Genomic DNA, 18,451 nt, shown 5'->3' on the forward strand with positions numbered 1-18,451 from the left:
TTGTTGGAAGTAAATGCATGTAAAATGTTTATTTTTAACTGTTTTTTCCTAACTTTTCTTTTCCACCAGAATGTTGCATTTATGTTGTTCTTTTTATAAGATCTCCTTAAAGGAGAAAAAACTCCGTTTTGTGTTCATTTCAACCTTACACCGCGAAAACCTAAAATTCCAATGAAGGTGTGCATACTTTTGATATCAACTTTATATACCTTTTTAATGAATGTCAAAGTTCTTACAGTTTCTTGTGTAAATTATATTGAGTTTTTTGGTTTAATTGATTTTCACTTTTTATGTTGCTTTTTTTTGCAGCCCTTTAATGCAACTTGGTCTTCTTTATCAAAGAAGGAATGCTTGAAATATGGAGGTCATCTACAGGGAACCTCCTGCACTTATGTTCCAGATATAACCCTGATGTCCTTTATTCTCTTCTTTGGTACTTACGCATGTTCCATGGGCCTAAAGAAGTTCAAAACCAGTCCATTTTTCCCTACTACTGTAAGTAATGCTCAGCATTTTTCATAGTAATGGAACACTGTGAAATTGAATTGGTATTACTGTACTTTTAAAAGGGGCTGTATCTAAAATAACTTGTATTGAGATCCAGTAACTTTGTCAGTAGGTATTTTTATGTTACCTACTAAATACTAATTCTGACTAAATTGCCATTCAGGTAGATGTCAACAGGAAATTAGGCTTTTATGGAAATGTTCTCTAATTTTCAGAAGTGCTGATGGTCTAGAGTTCAATTTCATGAATTAACATATTCCACTATTAATTGCCATCGTGCAGTCTTTAATCACATTATGAATTTTTAAAGCATCATTAATACTTTAAAACATGTTTAGTGCACTTTCAAATTGTGCCATTCATTATGTCCGGCATGATATGCTTTAGTTTTCATCAGTCTGTCAGCAGAACAGCTGCAGGTTGACGGTGGTGACTTATTTTCTGTATTCTGTCTTTCTGACCTTTCCATTTTGCTAAATGTGATAGTCTATCAAAATGACTGTCACTGCCAAACTAACAGAATAAAGAATACATAGAATGTGCTGCAGAGTTTAGCCATTGTCTTTGGTGAGCATAAAGACATGACATTACTGAACAGTAAAATGGATGTATTCCCTGATAACATTTAATAATTTAATGTGTTAAAGATAAGCGTACAGTGCTGATGATCAAGTTTCCTAATCAAGCTATACTTTTTTAGACCTTTTTCGAAGATTAGTTTTAATGGAATGAGTTGAATATTGATGTTACATCACAGAAATTAAACATCATGATTTACAGTGACCCTGAATAAGCTAGTGAAGGAATATGAGATCCAGAGGATCATGGCAGTCATTTATAAATGTTAAAAAATAACAGAATGTTAGAAATTGTATCTGTCAATGTAAAGCTGCTTCTTCTTGTAAGTGAGCTTTAGTTTTATGAATCCAATATACTTCAGGATTTATATGTGTTACTAAACATAGTTAATATATTAGCATGACTAAATTCAATGATTTTTACCAAAAATGTTATAAATAGCAATACTTATTTATTTTATCTGAGAGTTTATTTTTCAGAGTGCCAGCTCATGTTTCCTAAATTATGTTTAGATTTAAGTTAAGAAGTTTCCGTTTAATTTGGATCAGATGCATAGATACAGTAACCATTAAGTTGTTTAAAAATTATTTTCTGGTTAAATGTTGGGCAAATATACTTTGTACATTTTCTTTGGAAACTGAATTAAACAAATTTTCATCGCTAAAAAATTAAAAGTGCTTAGTTTCAAAATAGCAAAAATATAACAAAAGTTTTAACAGTTTCATTTCCTGAGTTAGGTATGGGTTTCCTTCATTTTCATGTTACTTTCTTTACACATTTCAGTGCTATTATGAGTGCATTTTCAAACTTTAGATAGTTTTATCGGAGGGTTTAGTTAATCAGCCAGTGTTCCATGTGGCCAGAGCTCTGTTAGCTTCAGTTTTGAAGGGATCCAGTGCAGCTATGAAGTCAGCATTATAGCCAACCATACTAGCACCTCAGGTCCAAGGTGAAGTGAGCGTTGCTGTAGCTGGATCCTCCTGGGACCTTCTTACTTCAGTAGTGTGAATTCTGTCTTATTCTGTGGCCTATAGACACACAGCGACTTGTTTCTGGGCTTGCAGTGAAACAATTAAAATCTGCATGTTAAAGCAGAAACTGCTAGAAACATGTCAAATGAAATTTGAACACTATGCTTTTAGATGAACAGAGTAAAATGCTAATAATATTTGTATATGTAATGGCAGCCCTCCTTTCTTTTCAAACTTTTAATGGTTATGAGCTGAGTAGTTAACTATCCGAAAAAATAAAACTGCAATCAAAAGGTTAAAATGTAGCCAAATAATTATTAGGTTGAAGATTTGTGCCTTGTGAAAGACAGCCATATCGCAGAGAAATAACACAAATCAATAACTAAATATTACTTCCAGTTCAGTGACCTACTTTGTATGCATGCTTATTAAAATATTATGTTATAATGAGTATCAAAAAGAAATGTCTACAGTAAGAGAAGTTCCCAATTAAATATGTAGCTTTTGATTATAATGCAAGAAATGTTTCTTAAAATTTCCAGTTGACAGATGAATGAAGCCTGCTTTTTTAATCTGAAAAAGTACTATAGACAGGAAGAAGAGCTATTAGTTATTAGTAGTAAATTAAATTAAACAGTCTATTTCACTAAAAAGGGGCTGATATGGTGATCAATAATCTGTTACAGTGTGTTAAAATGAAATAAACAAATAACATTTCCTTCATTTTGTATGGTGTCTTCCTGTAGCAAACACCATACCAAGGGCCCAAACGTACAATGGTGTACATGTCTGTTTTTTGTCAGTCAGGGCACAGACTGGGGGTCACAGAGTCAGTTGCAGATGTTTTTGATAATGTTAATAATGTTTTTTGCAAATGTTTTTGATATTAAAATGCACCTTAAAAATGATTGGTTGAACTGAACTTGCTCAATAATTTGGAGCAACATGTACAGTACTTTGGGACAATAAAGACCATACACTATAGAAATCACCTACAGACATTTAATCTTGCCTTGCCTAAAGGTGAGCCTTGTTTCCTAAATGTGACATACAGATAATCAAGCAGTTTCTTGAAGCCAGTGTAAAATTTAATTAAACATACTGATTCTGTTTTAGTTCTGACATGTCAAAATTGTATTTTCCTTAGTTCAACAAAATTCTATTTAGATCAAAGCATTTAGTACCATTTAATATTCAACTTTATTATGTCAAAATATTTGTAGTACTGTACTGTACTGTACTGAATAATGAGTCCAGCCATCTGAAATAAAATGAGAATTACAGGTGACAGCAGAAATTTATATTAGAATGGAAACTTATAACTGCAATGTCACTCCAGGGCCATGATTACCTGGCACTGATGTAGAAGCACATTTAAAATCAGTAATCATTGTACAGATTACATTAAAATCCCTTGATCAAAGATTTGTATGTAACTTTTTGCAATGGCGTTCACTTAAAAAATAATCAGAGGTCTTTCAGCCAGCTACCTGCTCCAACACTCCATCTTTAGTACTCTGTGGCTCCTGCAAGTACTAATGTTAAAACAACACTCTGAAAATGAAACATGTTATGTATCAGGTAAGTTGGGTAGGTGAATTGGACAAGTGCACACACTGAAACCTTTGACACATCTCAATATTTAGAAATAGAATGTATGTTGAAATAATTTTCAACGTTTGGGAAAACATGGTAAAGCTGTGTCCTAGAAGTGCACCAGTAATTGAAGGCTAAGTTGTAGCTGCTGCATTTCAAGTGTTTGTTGGAACCTGTATTTATTTATTTATTTATTATAGTGCAGGCACCAGTCTTCTAATAAATCAATGCTTACATCATTTTTCAAAAACATAACTGTGCAACATGTGCACCTGATTTGCATTTTACTCTACAGTTACAGCAGGTGATTCCAAACGGGGGCTACAACTGGAGCTAAAATCAGAAAAACAGATAACAAGGACTACAGATAGAAACTTAAATAAGAACTTCATTGGAAAGGAAAAATGATTAAACATGCACATTCTTAACAATATGTTAGGAATGATAAAAATACTTGACATTACAAGTGTATGGTGAAGGTGGGGAGCATGTGATGGACAGACACCCAGTCCAGAGCTGGTGTCTCTGTTGTGCCCGATGCTGCAGGCATAGACATCATTCCCTTCACAACATAAACTGGGATGGCAAAGGAATGAGTGAAACAAATTTAATATATTTCAAGTGCTGTAATGTTAGAGTGGATATCTATGCTTTAAAATTGTCCAAGATTTCCAGGTTTTTGTAAAGCAGAATGTTTAATGCGCGAGAGCTGCATTTTTGAATATAGTTTAGCACACTTCTGCTTAAAGTTTGTTGGTTCTGCAGTTTAATTGTAGAAAAACAAAACTAAATATGTGAAAAACAGCACTTTAAAATATTTATTTAGACAAAATATTTGAGTAGAACTATTGATTGCATTTTTTTAAACCCTTATGGTGGCATTTCTAATTAGCATAACACATCTTAAGATGTATGGCATAAATTGCCAAGAATTTGTTCATCTTGCAGTGATCAATAAAACCTAAAAGATAGCTCTCATGTTTTCATCAAATACAATATCCACTTGTAGTTGTTAATGGTAGCTGGTATCTTAGTATTTATCTATAAATCTGCCAATTTAATAAGTGAAGTATGTTTGTATAGGTAAAAACTAAGATTGTTATTTTATAATTGCAGGTCAGAAAACTCATCAGTGATTTTGCTATTATCTTATCCATCCTGATATTCTGTGGTGTGGATGCTTTGGTTGGAGTGGATACACCAAAGCTTATTGTGCCAAGTGAATTCAAGGTGTGAACTCAACTTTTAACATTTCTATTATTATAATATATGAAAAGGTGCATCAAAGCATAAAAAAAGTTGTTCTGATTGTGATTATGTGACCTGTATTTGGACTTGCGCCATATGCAGAATTGGTGCTGCAGGGTATGCAATAATAAAAAATAGATAGATAGATAGATAGATAGATAGATAGATAGATAGATAGATAGATAGATAGATAGATAGATAGATAGATAGATAGATAGATACTTTATTAATCCCAAGGGGAAATTCACATAATCCAGCAGCAGTATACTGATACAAAAAACAATATTAAATTAAATAGTAATATAAATGCATGTAAAAGTAGACAATAACTTTGAGTAATGTTAGCATTTACTCCCCCGGGTGGAATTGAAGAGTCGCGTAGTGTGGGGGAGGAACGATCTCCTCAGTCTGTCAGAGGAGCAAGGTAAGTAAAATAAGGTAAGTTTAGAACAGGTGAATTATGCCTGCAGTGGACAGCACACTGTTGTAGCTTTTTACTGTTACTTTCCCCAAATGCAGTTCTTCCTGTTTCTGCACACGTTTTCTCCATGTATTTTAGCTTCCACCTGCATACCAAAGATATCAATGCTTGGTTAATTAATGACAATAAGCTCGTCCTGTGTTTGTGTGAGTGTACTTTGATGGGCTGATGTGCAACTTGCCCTTAGACCTGTGCCTGATGTCATATGGGTAGGCTTCTACTTCCTGTGATACTACTGGAAAGGCAAGTGCCGAATATGAATGAATGAAGTAGCCTAAACATTTATCTAACCATTTGTTTCTTTTATTGTATGTCTTTTGTGAGTGATTTATTTTTCCTTGCTGACTTGAACTGGTGTGCATTGCTTTACACATCACAATATATAGAAAGGATCATCAATTAGCAGCATGCAGGCCACTTTATCTTAAGCTTCATGCCATGCCAGTAATAATAATGGGATGAATTCAGTGCAACATGTGCCTGATATTTCCTTATTTTGCATAGATATAAATTTGACAGCTTTGGATTGACTTAAAGTGAGTATGATGTGCATAAATCGGTGAGTGAGTGAGAGTACCATGGGTGAATAAGGGAATGTGTCTGTTAAAGTATATGTGTGGATTATGTCTGGCCTAGTCCAACCCTAAGAATATTTACTCTCTTAGAATTTAGTTTCAAGTCAGATCTATTTGATGAATACATTATATTTATTCCTTTGACCCAAATTTTTGACATTGCACCGCTTAACCCTACACTTGACTATGAACTTATGTTCTGATATGTATAACCTATATTGCATGATCAGTCACTTTAGAAGTAAGAGTGATGACTATGGAGTCAAATATCCTATAAATTACTTCAAAATTTAATACAGTATTAAAGCTGAGAAATCTTAGTTTTGCTGCAAAAAACTTAAATATGTGGTCAATTATTTACCTACAGGTATATATAAATGTTTATCAATACATTTCCAATTAAATCTCAGCAGCTAGTGAACACATCCTCAGAAGGAATGTAGAACCAACTATGGATGGGACACCAATCTATTGGAGGGCGTACTTACGCGTACACTTACTCATGCTAAGCCAATTCAGAGCTGCTCAACATGAACGTCTTTTGGATGTAGAAGAAAAACTGGAGTACTTAGATTATAATATCTGAAGACACAGGAAGAACATAAAAATGAAAAAAACAGGACCCAGGTTGGTATTCAAACCTGGAACTCCAAAGCAGCAGCATCAAACCAGTGTGCTGCTCCTACATGAAACAGTTGCAATTGGTTGGTTCTCAGAAATTCAGAAGGGATGTGGTGTTTTGCTTCTACAAAGTTCAGAAAGTTTGTATCTTATTGGTCAAATTGGGATATTTGTTTTCTCTATTTGTCAAATTGAAAATGCCAGTACTCCGTGATTTACTTTTCTAAGAAAGGCAGCAAAGTTATATAACTGGTAAACAGAGTACTGATTAATTGGATTAATCAAGACAAAAGTTTCAATGCAAAAGCTGGTTTTTGTACTTTTTTCTTATTTTTGTTTTATGGATGTTATTAGAAATAGTCAAAAATCCACAATTTTTAAAAAGTGATATAATTAAAAAGAATAATAAGGGGTGTATGATCACTTAGCTAATCAGTTACCAGTTTTACCATTGGCAATTAATTAATTAAAACAATCAACAAGAAGCCTGCCCCCAAGTTAAATGTAGGTTGAGTAAGGGATCTTTGTTTCACCTCCCAGTTGGGATGCTAGAATTATGAAGAGATCTGTACAATTCACATACAGTACACACACACACACATATTATATACCAGGGGGGCAACCCCTCCTGGCGCCTTCAGCTAACTAAATTACCTAAAGCATTGGTGTTATTAATAGATAATTTTTTAAAATAGTTTGTTCCTGTGAAAGAAAGTTTACTCAATCAAAAATAAAAATCATAACTTTCTTGATATTAAAAATGACGACTTTCTTGATATTTTAGTTTATAATTTAAAAATGGAATAAGAATCTAAAAGTCTAACAATATGACATTAAATTTCGATAAATTCTGAAAAGAATGATGCCAAACATATATATGTAGGTTTAAATCCAATTTAAAGTGTGACAAAAAACATGACATAAAAAGTCACATAAAATTGTTGCACAAAATCGTTGCACTTTTAGGCTTAGGATTTATATACTGTATATTTATATATATATATATATACTGTATATTTATATATATATATATATACTGTATATATATATAGCAAAATACCTGCGGTTTGCAGAGGAGAAGTAGTGTGTTAAAGAAGTAATGAAAAAGAAAAGGAAACATTTTGAAAATAACGTAACATGATTGTCAATGTAATCGATGTAATTGTTTTGTCACTGTTATCTATATCTATATCTATCTATACATATCTATCTATATCTATATCTATATATATCTCCTTTGGGGTGCGAGCAGCTGTTGCTGGGAGTGCCAGAATCCATCGAGGAAGAAAAATGAAAAATATTATTTGTACAAAATCTTAATTTATCTATCCATTCCTAAATATTAAATGGGCAGGCTATTTCGTATCAGTGCAATATGCTGCTTGTTAAAACGGATGACTCCTGCTCTTAAGTGCACTTACTGTAGTGCTGCGTGGGTATTATGAACTATCGTATCTGTTCAAGTTCTATTTAAATTTTAAATATAAGTAATTTTTATTTAGTCGACAGAAATATGTTTGGTAGGAATGTAAGTTAAATTTAGTCATCATTGCATAAATTTTTCTTTAACATAGAAATTTAAAGACTAAATTCAATTTACATTCCTACCAAAGATATTTCTTTCGACTAAATAGAACCTACTTATATCCAAATTCGAGCTATTGAGCTGTCGCCTGACTGCCTGGATAAGTCACCCTCGCTTCGCTCTTACTTTTGATTTATGTATTTCAATCGCGATTCTTTGCTGCACCTGCATGATCCCGAGGTTTCAGCATGAGCTTCATGCAGGATTGCTGTATCCTACTACAGTCCAGAGACAGGTTACCATTTTCAGCTAGTTACTCTAAAGTGTCTCAACATGGGCATGTGGACTTTTTTTTCACCTGGGTTTTTTCTTGCCTTATTCTCTGCACACTTTCAAGCCTTTATTGGAATAAACAGATCCAGAAAATGAATGAAATCATTAATGAAAAAACAGCAGTAGCCACAGAATATACAAAGTATTCCAGGTTTAATATTATCGTTTTCTTCGTTTATTTCATAACTTTCTCTCTTTGCCAAAAATGCTTGGTGACCAGCTTTTGAAAACCAAGGAAAGTTGGCAATCATTATGAATGAACAGATGTTTTAATATTGTCTTAAATCTCTTTAAATGAAAGCATTTATCTTTTGCAACACATTCACTGGCATTTTAATGTATAAAATATTGTTTCTAAACTTTTTAAAGATTTCATCATAAAATGGTTTATTGAGTCATTTTTTTTTCTATGTGTTATATTACAGCCAACAAGTCCCAACAGAGGATGGTTTGTGCCTCCATTTGGAGGAAATCCCTGGTGGGTATATTTGGCAGCTGCTCTTCCTGCACTGCTTGTTACCATTCTCATCTTTATGGACCAACAGATTACTGCTGTCATTGTCAACAGGAAGGAACACAAGCTCAAGGTGGGTCTCATGTACATTAGGAAACATGATGGTAGCACATAATGATGCTGTACACTTCATTAAACGTACCCCTACATGCTGGCTTGCCATACACTTGGAAGCATCTGTTTACTTTTTTCTATTCATTGCTCATTATGGCCATATTTTATTACATATACAATTTTAAAAGCATTTTAAAATCCTTAAACTGTAGTATAACACTGCAGGTTGTTTCATTAACTGTTCTGCTGGTAACTTTAAAACCAGTTTACCTTGGCAATTTATTAAAATAAACAGAGAATGCTGCTAAATGATCATGTCATATACATTTTAAAACTCTTGACATATTCCAGAGACAATTCTTATAATATAAGGTGCTCTTGGTTAGAAGAATTGCTTCTTTGTCAAAGATTTGGCTTCGAAACTATGCTTATAATTGTTTAATAACTGACCTACTTTATTCAAATCAGAAATATACTGTTTTAAAAGAAGGCTTAAAATGAATACCCAATTGAGTTTTATAGTTGGTATTTTTTGCAAAATAAGTATTTTTATTAATGATGTAATGAAGATGGAAACTTCATGCACTCTCAGAGGAATGAGGAGAAGAATTTTAAGAGATTGTATTAATAAGGTGTCTTTTTTTAGCCTATAACTTGTTGTAAGTTGTGACCTGCACATATCCAGTGCAATGCTGTGTAACACTTCTTACATTAGTTTAAATCCCACTGATTTTGGCAAAATGAAAACAAAGTGCATTTTAAGTGCAAATTATATCCGCTTTTAGGCGACCCAAGCATATTGCTATTTCTAGTTTTATTTAGATATTTTTTTTCTGTTCATTTCACGATGTTTTTGAAAATCATGAAAATTCATATTATTTGCAAATAAGGCAAACTTTAAGTATTCCGCATTTCACTGTTAGTGTAGCACCGCCTTGTCAAAATTCAATTTGGCACATTAACTGAGTGGCATGCAAGCTAATAATCATTCTTAGTGATATGGATGTGTTTTGCTTGAACAGTCATAACAATTCAACTAAGAATTTGTAAGACACATAGTAGGTGCTCTGTCAACGTTAACAACCTGTCAGCAGTTTGTTTTAAGGTAACTTTAGCTCCATTACTTTTAATTCCATTTTATTTCTTTGAAATTCTCACCTATTTTTCAGTTTAGTTTTGCAAACTTTTGACCATTTCTGATTAGTTTTTTTTTTTGATGACTTTGTTATTTTGAGAAAATCAGTTCAGTTTAGTTTTCATTTTAGCTTTAAAAATCACTGTTCAATAAAGATTAATAAATGCATGTTGTGCCTGCATACCTAAGGAATTTTAGAAACCTGCAGATATGCCCATAACACACTCTGTGAGGCCGTATTTCTTCCAGCCATCTATTCATAGAGTGTGTGTAACTCGCCTGGTAGCCGTGTCCGTCTCTTCAAAGAGCAGACTGTTTACTTTGGCAGCATTGGGCATTTTTTACTTCAGAACAAGTACTTCACAGTATCTTACAAAGGCAAGTGATTCACACAACCTTATGGACATTCAGTAAATAGTTGTGCCAGTGCAGTTTCTCCCTTTATGTGCTCAATCAAATGAGGTGACCAGACAGCAACTTTCCATTGAAACAAAGTTAAACATTTGTTGATCAAGGTACCTTCTTTGGTAGACTTGTGTTTTTTCAGCATGTCACAGTCCTCAGACTCTTTATAAAAGCGGTTTAACAGTGTTTTTAAATTCTTCTATTTTTCTCTGTAAGCAAGTTCCACAAAACAAATAGCTACACCATCTTTTACGCACTTGCTATCGTTACTACTGTAAGTGTCTTACTGAAAACTGGACAAAAAAGTTAGTTCTCCAAAAAGACAAAAATAATGCAAAAAAATGATGCCATCATCAATCAAAGTATTTAGCGTCTTTCAAAAAGACTAATGCTAGAGAGCAAAGATAAGAAAATATTCAAGCATACCATAAACCGTGTCTAACATGCAGAGCATACCTGGAAAAAAATCTTTGCCTACCCATTAGACAGTATTGGAATCGCAGTCTCCTCTTGTAGCAGTATTTGGAGTGTTACTGCACAGGATTACATTTTTAAGAGAAAAATCTGTTGTGGCTTCCTTTCTTAGGCTGCTGTCCTGATGCCTTCTTGCTTAATTGGATGAATCCTAACCCACACATCATAGAGGGGAAAAGGATATTATATTTTGTTTTAAATAGCAAAAAATAAAATTTTCTCTCCAAGGCACTCTTCGAAGCTACTTTATAAGTTGACAACAATGCATTAATGTTTTTAAGTAAGCATGATGGGACTGTGCTAACTGTTTAGATGCATCAATATATGTGAAAGATTACTGTATTTTGGGTTATCCAATTTCAGAGCTCTCTGATATGCTGGGGATCCTACTTAATTTAATATCAAACATGGGATCTTGTTCTAATGAAATTTTATAAACCTAATAGAAATTGGAGCCTTTTGTCATTTCTAAATATATAATCCTATACTCTGATCATTTGCGTAAGCATGACAAGTGTCACAAATGTCAGAAATATTTCTTCTTGCATAAAATGGTAAATGCATTAAGCCCATTTGGTGAGTAGGAATTTATGAGCTAGGTTGACCTGAGTATATCTTCAAGTTGTATGATGTTCTGTAATACTGGCTTTTAGCAATTTCTGCTTTTGTTAATATCTACAGGAACAATTTAGTTTCCCATCTCACAAACCATTTGAGCACAAAACATTTGAATCGTACTGTAAAGCTGTACAAAATACACAGCTCTGTCTAATCCATCTTGTTGACCCTATAGAGAAGGTTCCTTTTTTCTACTAGACACTGCTTTCTTTTCTTTTCCCTCTATGATGTGTGTAGCATTAATTTTATTACACTGTAAACCTACTAAATTACAGCTTCATCAGAGTGACAGACTTTGACATCAAGAAGTGAACCTTTAGATTTTTTTGCTATAGTTTTACAGCATATCACTCATATCGCTTTATCTATCACAAGGGTTTGCAGTGAAAGATTATTTAACGCAAGTCATAAGCTTCTCAGGATTTCTCAGTTGTTACCTTCCTTAATTAAATACTATAACTTCTCATTTCTTCCTTAAATGTCATGTGGAAAAATACTCTATTCAGTTTTTGACAGTGTAAAGCTCAGCATACAGGCTAAATGACTGTTTTAGAACACTCTCCACTAATCCTTTTCTTCTGGCTCAGTGACACAGCCTGATCCCTGCAGTGTCACTTTCAGCATAAGGGATAATTTTACAGAACAGAACAATATTAACTTTGTGACAGATAAGTAATGTATATTACTGTTATCTTTAAGCAGTTTTTTATTTAATCTATCCATCCAAATTCTTATTATTATGCTTTTTAATTTCAAGGTAACAAAGCATTAAATGATATTTATTGGTAAAAATGACATGCATTTAGCCTTTTAATGCTAAATAATATTTTATTTTAATGCAAAAAATTAACCATAGAGATGTGAAGTCATAGACTATACATTGGTCAATATTAAATATGTTTGCGTAAAAAATAAAGAGGTCATTTCTAAAGCATTTTGTTTTTTAAGAGGACAATTAATAATAAGTTTTGTAGTAGTGGTAAGTGCTGCTTTATTATTTTACAGAAAGGTGCTGGCTACCATTTGGATTTGTTTTGGGTGGCTGTTCTTATGGTTGTGTGTTCCTTCATGGCTTTGCCGTGGTACGTTGCTGCTACTGTCATCTCTATTGCACATATTGACAGCTTGAAAATGGAAACCGAGACATCTGCACCAGGGGAGCAACCTAAGTTTTTAGGTGTACGGTAAGTAAAAGTGGATGCAGTGTTAACTTTGAGAAAAGTGTTAAATACTTTCTGGCATGACCATCATAGAAATCAAAACTCATAATTGTATTTAACTTAAAATGTGAGCAGATTTGAAATCTGAAAATGTGTTCTATTCTTGGTGCCTAAATATAACCTCTCATGCTTAATTTAAATATGAACTAAAATAGTCATATTGTTGGAATTTAGACTTATATCCATATATATGTGTGTGTGTCGTTTATATATTGTATCATTTTTCAGTATTTTAAATTTTGTTGTATATTTATAGTATGGTGTTCTGTACAAATAAGTGGAATAAAATCAAACAGAATCCAATTAAATATTTTAATACCATTAATCCTATGTTTGTATATTAAATATCGTAACCTGACATTAAATTTGAAAATCCAAACTCTTGTGGAGAAATGTTTTGCATCATTGTGCAGAAAATACAATGAAAATGCTTTTGTATCTTTTGAGTCTGGTATAGTTTGTTGTGATTGATCTCATTTTGAGTCTTTTCAGTATTGTACAAGGTTAGAGATGTTGTCGTCTGTCTTGTACAAACAAATTTAATCATAACTGTGTAACTGAATAATCATAAAAATATTAGTTGAATACACTTAGGAAGCTTTTGCAGGTTAAATTATTGTCAGTTTGAAAAGTGCATTATTAATGAGGGATATTGTTATTTCACTCCCTTGCTTGGTGGATCTATGAGTTACCTTCTATATGTATAAAGTTACAACCTCCAAAAAATAAAGTTGAAGATTCCATTTTGCATGTACACTAATTGTGTGACTGTAGTATTTTCATGATTACTATGATGGCAAAATATAGATATTTTATGTGGTAACTCAAAATCATATTTGTTGATGAGGAAAAAAAAAACTTCAATTATGCTATAGAAAACACTTTAAATATAACAAAATTTACCTTTTTTAATTTTATTACAGGGAGCAAAGGGTCACTGGAGTTACTGTGTTCATTCTGACTGGTGTATCTGTTTTCATGGCTCCAATCCTAAAGGTGCATTTTCAGTTATTTTGAATCCCATTTCAAATACAAATATTGGAGAGTTTTTAAAAAAAATCTGACTTTTCATTTAATTTAAATTTTTGGTAAAAATAAAAGTATTGTTTCTAAAGAACTTAACAGTGAAAATCACGAATTAGGAATAGCACAATTAACATTGATAAGCAGTGAGTGCCACCGTGTGGCCATTTTTAGTTACTAAACCTGGAAACACTTTTTTTTTATCAAATGGTCTGAGCTAGAGATGTGCAAACAATGCATACATTGTAATATAACACCATTTCCCAAAAAAACTATTCAACATCCTTGACCAGTAATTGCAATAACACTATATTCGAGTAAGCAAATACTTGTATCTAGAATATAGTAAAGATAATATTAAATGTTTAGCATAGTTTATTGGCTGAGATACATTCAGAAGGTTTGCATATGTCTTACCTAAAACAGTGTTTCTGTGCTCATTTGCAGTATATTCCTATGCCTGTTCTTTATGGAGTTTTCCTGTACATGGGCGTTGCTTCTTTAAATGGAGTGCAGGTAATTCACAATCAGTCATTTTCTCAATGTTAATGGCATATGGGTTCTTGGGTGTAGCTAATCATTAACTGTAGAAGTAATGAATTCCAGACAAGCCAACATTTTGTTATTATTCTTTTTAGTACACATTATTAAGATATTTCTCTTCAAAAGCTAAATATATCAGTGCAGTACAAGAAAATGCACTGTTTTAAGTGCTAGTTGTAAAGGCCTAAACTACTGCGTGGTGTATCAGGTGCTTTTCAAAGTTACTTTGCACATAAATAGGGACATCCATTATTAATAGTGGAAACAAGGTTTGTACAGAATGTGTGACAGCTGTTTCTTTGGAATGGTGCAAAGTATAAATAGTAATAGGTTACTGAATAACAGCATGATTGAAGCTTACCTTTAGCAGAATGTGTTAAATAATTTTTCATGTTATGAAAATCTAATTGCTGTTCACCTTAAATGAGTACTTTTAAATAGAAAAGGCATCTCACCTCAACTCACCCCACCTCAAATCACCTCGCCTCACATCACCTCATCTTACAATTCACAGCGCATTACAGAAGTTAACAGCACGAAGGCAACTTCAGAGGTTCTCTTATTCCTTGTACTTATATGCCACGTGTGTGCATATAATATAAACCTTTCTAAAATCAGCATTATGAAGGGGAATAGAGGGTCACAAAAGGCTGACTTGACCTTAGTCCCACAGCTTAATCTGCGACGAGAAGTCTTTAGACCTCTGTATGCTTTGTTAGCTTCTCAAATATATCCATTCTTGACCAAAAATGTATCTGACCACCCTTTCAAAATTCATAATTTTTTACCCTGACAGCCATGAAAATAAAGTACTTATTATGACATTTTACTAGTTTTTATAAAGTAATACCCAACTTATAAATGAAAAAAGTAAATGCTTTGTTAACACTTGATTGAATAAAACTTCCTTTGTACAACCGTAGCCCCTAGTCAATAATACTACCCCATCACAGAGAGGGAGCCCAGCAACCTCATATTTTTAGTCATTTACCAGAACCCATGACAGTGGGTAAGGATGGAGATGTAGTCTAACTGATAGTCCAAAGACAAAGCTACCAATACAGCAGTCTTAAAACAGCTGGATTTTTTTTGGTTGGACTCACAATTACTTGTACATTTTCTTGTGAAGAACACCCCATCAAACTTGAACTCCTTCATTTTTGGCAGCTGCTCACCCCTTAACTGCGGGGGATATTCTGTTCTTTTTCAGGATTTCACCTCACTTTTGTAAGTGCTAAGTCTCATACCTATGACATCATACTTAGCTGTAAACTGGTTGTACCAGAGGTCACAGTCTGAGTCCAAGAAAAAAAAAACATCTGCAGACAGCAGTGATACAACCCTTAGGTTCCAAGTAAATGCCATTCAAACCTTGACTGCATTTTCATGTCCTGAGCTTAGGGGCAGCCTCATTAACTGCACACTTGCATAATCAGGAGGTGGCCTTACCTGCCTGGGTTAATCATTAGTGAAAGGCAGGAAGAAAAATAAAACGGCATAATTACAAAACAAATTAAAGAAATTTACAAAATGGTTAACAAGAAAGACAATGATACATAAAAAAAGTCTTGGACAAATCAAGAATGTTATTAATAAAGCGTATTACATTAACAAAAGGACAAAGGAGATAAACAGACAATAATAGAAAAGATAAAGTCAAGGACAGAGCTCTGGCAAAATCCTGACAATTCCAAACTTAGATTAGGTATTGTCTTTATTTTCAGATATGAACACCTCTTCCCACTCTTCTTTCCACAGCTTCACTCTACTGCATTGCTTCACACGGTGTTATGATTCAGACAAAAATTTTCTGCTCTATATAAATTTTATTTCAGGGTCATTTAAGATTTTCAAAGATATTTTGACAAGAGGAGATCTCCCTGTATGATTATTTTTGTGAGTTATTGTTTCTGAAAAAATTATGCATTTATTTTATGGGGACACTTTTTCATTATGCGAGGGTGCAGCCATTTTGAGTAGCTGTTGCCAGGACTTGGGTCCAGATTGCAAGGCCACACCCCCTGGTAGTCATGTTATGTGATGTCATTGGCACGATGCCTTAAAAGCTTGCCTTGCATGCTCATTGACATCCAGTATTGGTGTTAGTTATTTTCTTCTTGCTGATTTTTGGTTTGGGAATTATAGAAAGCTTTCTCAGTATTGTTATGACTAGTGTTGATCAGCGAATTTCACCAAAGCATTATTCACAGTGAATTGGCTACGTTCGCAATCGCCCTTGTTTGTTGAATTATTGACTGATAATTTGGATGGTTTAAGAGAACTTTTTTCCCCAGCACCCCATAATGCTTTGTGGAGCTAGCGTGACATCCCAAGGAGCTGTAACAGCCAGCATTGGATGGGACCACCGTCTGGGTATATAATGCTGATCATTTGCATTACAGACTATGTGGCACTTAGTTATTGGTAGAACAGTAAGTAAATAATCCAGGTTCTCAAAATTTTATTTTTATGAAACATCAATAATGAGTTGTTTCTGCTTATCGCCAAATGTGCAGGTCAATCTTTGATTTCCACGTCTGTATAAACGGAGGAGGCATGTCCCCCATACATTCATAATTATCCACGTGGAGATAAACAACAAACCTTGAAAGAGCTTGACCGCTGCCCCAATCACAGTAGACTCTATGACATAATAATATTAACTACTAGTTACAAAACATTTGTATCTTTTTGATACAAGAAAAAGTACAAAGCTTTAGCACAGACAGTTTGGAGAGCATTCAGTGCAACTTCAAAAATAGAACGAGCCAGCAGCTTCAATCATTACAAGCCACTTTGTATTTTCTGCTTTTAAAAGATTGTGGAAGCCGGCATGGACACAGACAGGCGGACACGTTCAACTCACCTAACACACATTTATTTACACAGTCCATTATTTACAAGGTACAAAGTCCCCAAAAGTTCTGGCCACAACAATGCCTTCCTTCTTCAGGCCGCCTCTTTGCCTCCTCCTAAGACCTTGTCTCCTTCTCCTTCGGACTCCAGCCATCGTCTGAAGGGAGGCAGCCCCTTTTATATGCACCCGGATGTGCTCCAGGTGCTTCCCGGCAATCTTCCACCGACATTCCTCAGTGTGGCAGAAGTGTGTCCCTGCTTGTCTTCTCCCCGGCACTTCTGAGTGTGGTGAAAGTCCAGGGCTCCCAAGACACAGGGGTGCCCCCTGGTGGTGACCACAGGCCCCTACATGGTACAGCTTCAAAGCTCTGTACCCATGCCCCCAAAGGAACCAGGGTGGTCACCCCCACGTGGTCTGAGGTGGACGTAAGCCGTCTTCCTGGGCATCCCGGCCGGGTCACCACCCCAGCCATCTCCGACAAGATCTAAATTTTTTTTTAACTTTTGACTAAAATTTTGGCATTTCCACTTTGTTTTGGCAAAATATATGATTGCGCATCTCTGACTGCTTTCTTTCTTCTTTGATCTCACAGAGGCATGGTGGTGCAGTGGTTGGCACTGCCGCCACATAGCACAGTTCACCGTTTTGGCCACAATAATGAGTCCAATTCAGTTGACAGACGTTTCCCTAGCCCTCAGGGACACTTTAAAGGTGACTGCACCATTATAATCCAGTCAAATCTAGCTCAGTTAGTCTTTCTCCATTGACTTCAATGCATTTCCCTGAATTCGGGGATATTCGCAAACACCTCTGCGATTTCTCCAAACTCGAGGCAAAGTGAGCACCGTGGAGTTCGCTCATCACTAGTTATGACTGCAAAGCAGATGGCATTTGAGAATAACCAGGAGAAGAATGTACAAAACAGACAAGGGGTCAAAACCAGCAAAATCAAAGAAAGCCATACAACAGTTGTTGCCAACGCATCTATCAGGATTGACTGGTAGATCTTTGAGACTTTCCGTGTTTTTCCCAACAGAAACAGAAAACTTAATACACAAATGCATTAGCTCTCACTCTCACTCTCTCTCTGTCTCTCTCTCTCTGTTGATCTAGTTGTATTTTTCCCTGAATTAATGCTGAATTAATTTAACCAATTAGACAGTACTGGAACA

At 34.4% G+C, this 18,451-nt stretch overlaps 1 protein-coding gene across 5 annotated transcripts in view; it reads left to right on the forward strand.

The window, feature by feature from the left end:
- Positions 1–18,451, forward strand: part of slc4a4a (solute carrier family 4 member 4a) — a 279,906-nt gene that overhangs the window by 238,064 nt on the left and 23,391 nt on the right. For all 5 annotated transcript variants that reach the window (XM_039758567.1, XM_039758571.1, XM_039758568.1 and 2 more), the window contains 6 exons: positions 310–495; positions 4,770–4,883; positions 8,862–9,023; positions 12,642–12,820; positions 13,780–13,852; positions 14,327–14,395. In XM_039758567.1, the coding sequence (XP_039614501.1) occupies positions 310–495; positions 4,770–4,883; positions 8,862–9,023; positions 12,642–12,820; positions 13,780–13,852; positions 14,327–14,395 (783 nt within the window). The remainder of the gene's footprint in view (positions 1–309; positions 496–4,769; positions 4,884–8,861; positions 9,024–12,641; positions 12,821–13,779; positions 13,853–14,326; positions 14,396–18,451) is intronic.

This window comes from Polypterus senegalus, chromosome 7 (genome assembly GCF_016835505.1).
Source record: "Polypterus senegalus isolate Bchr_013 chromosome 7, ASM1683550v1, whole genome shotgun sequence".
NCBI lineage: Eukaryota > Metazoa > Chordata > Cladistia > Polypteriformes > Polypteridae > Polypterus > Polypterus senegalus.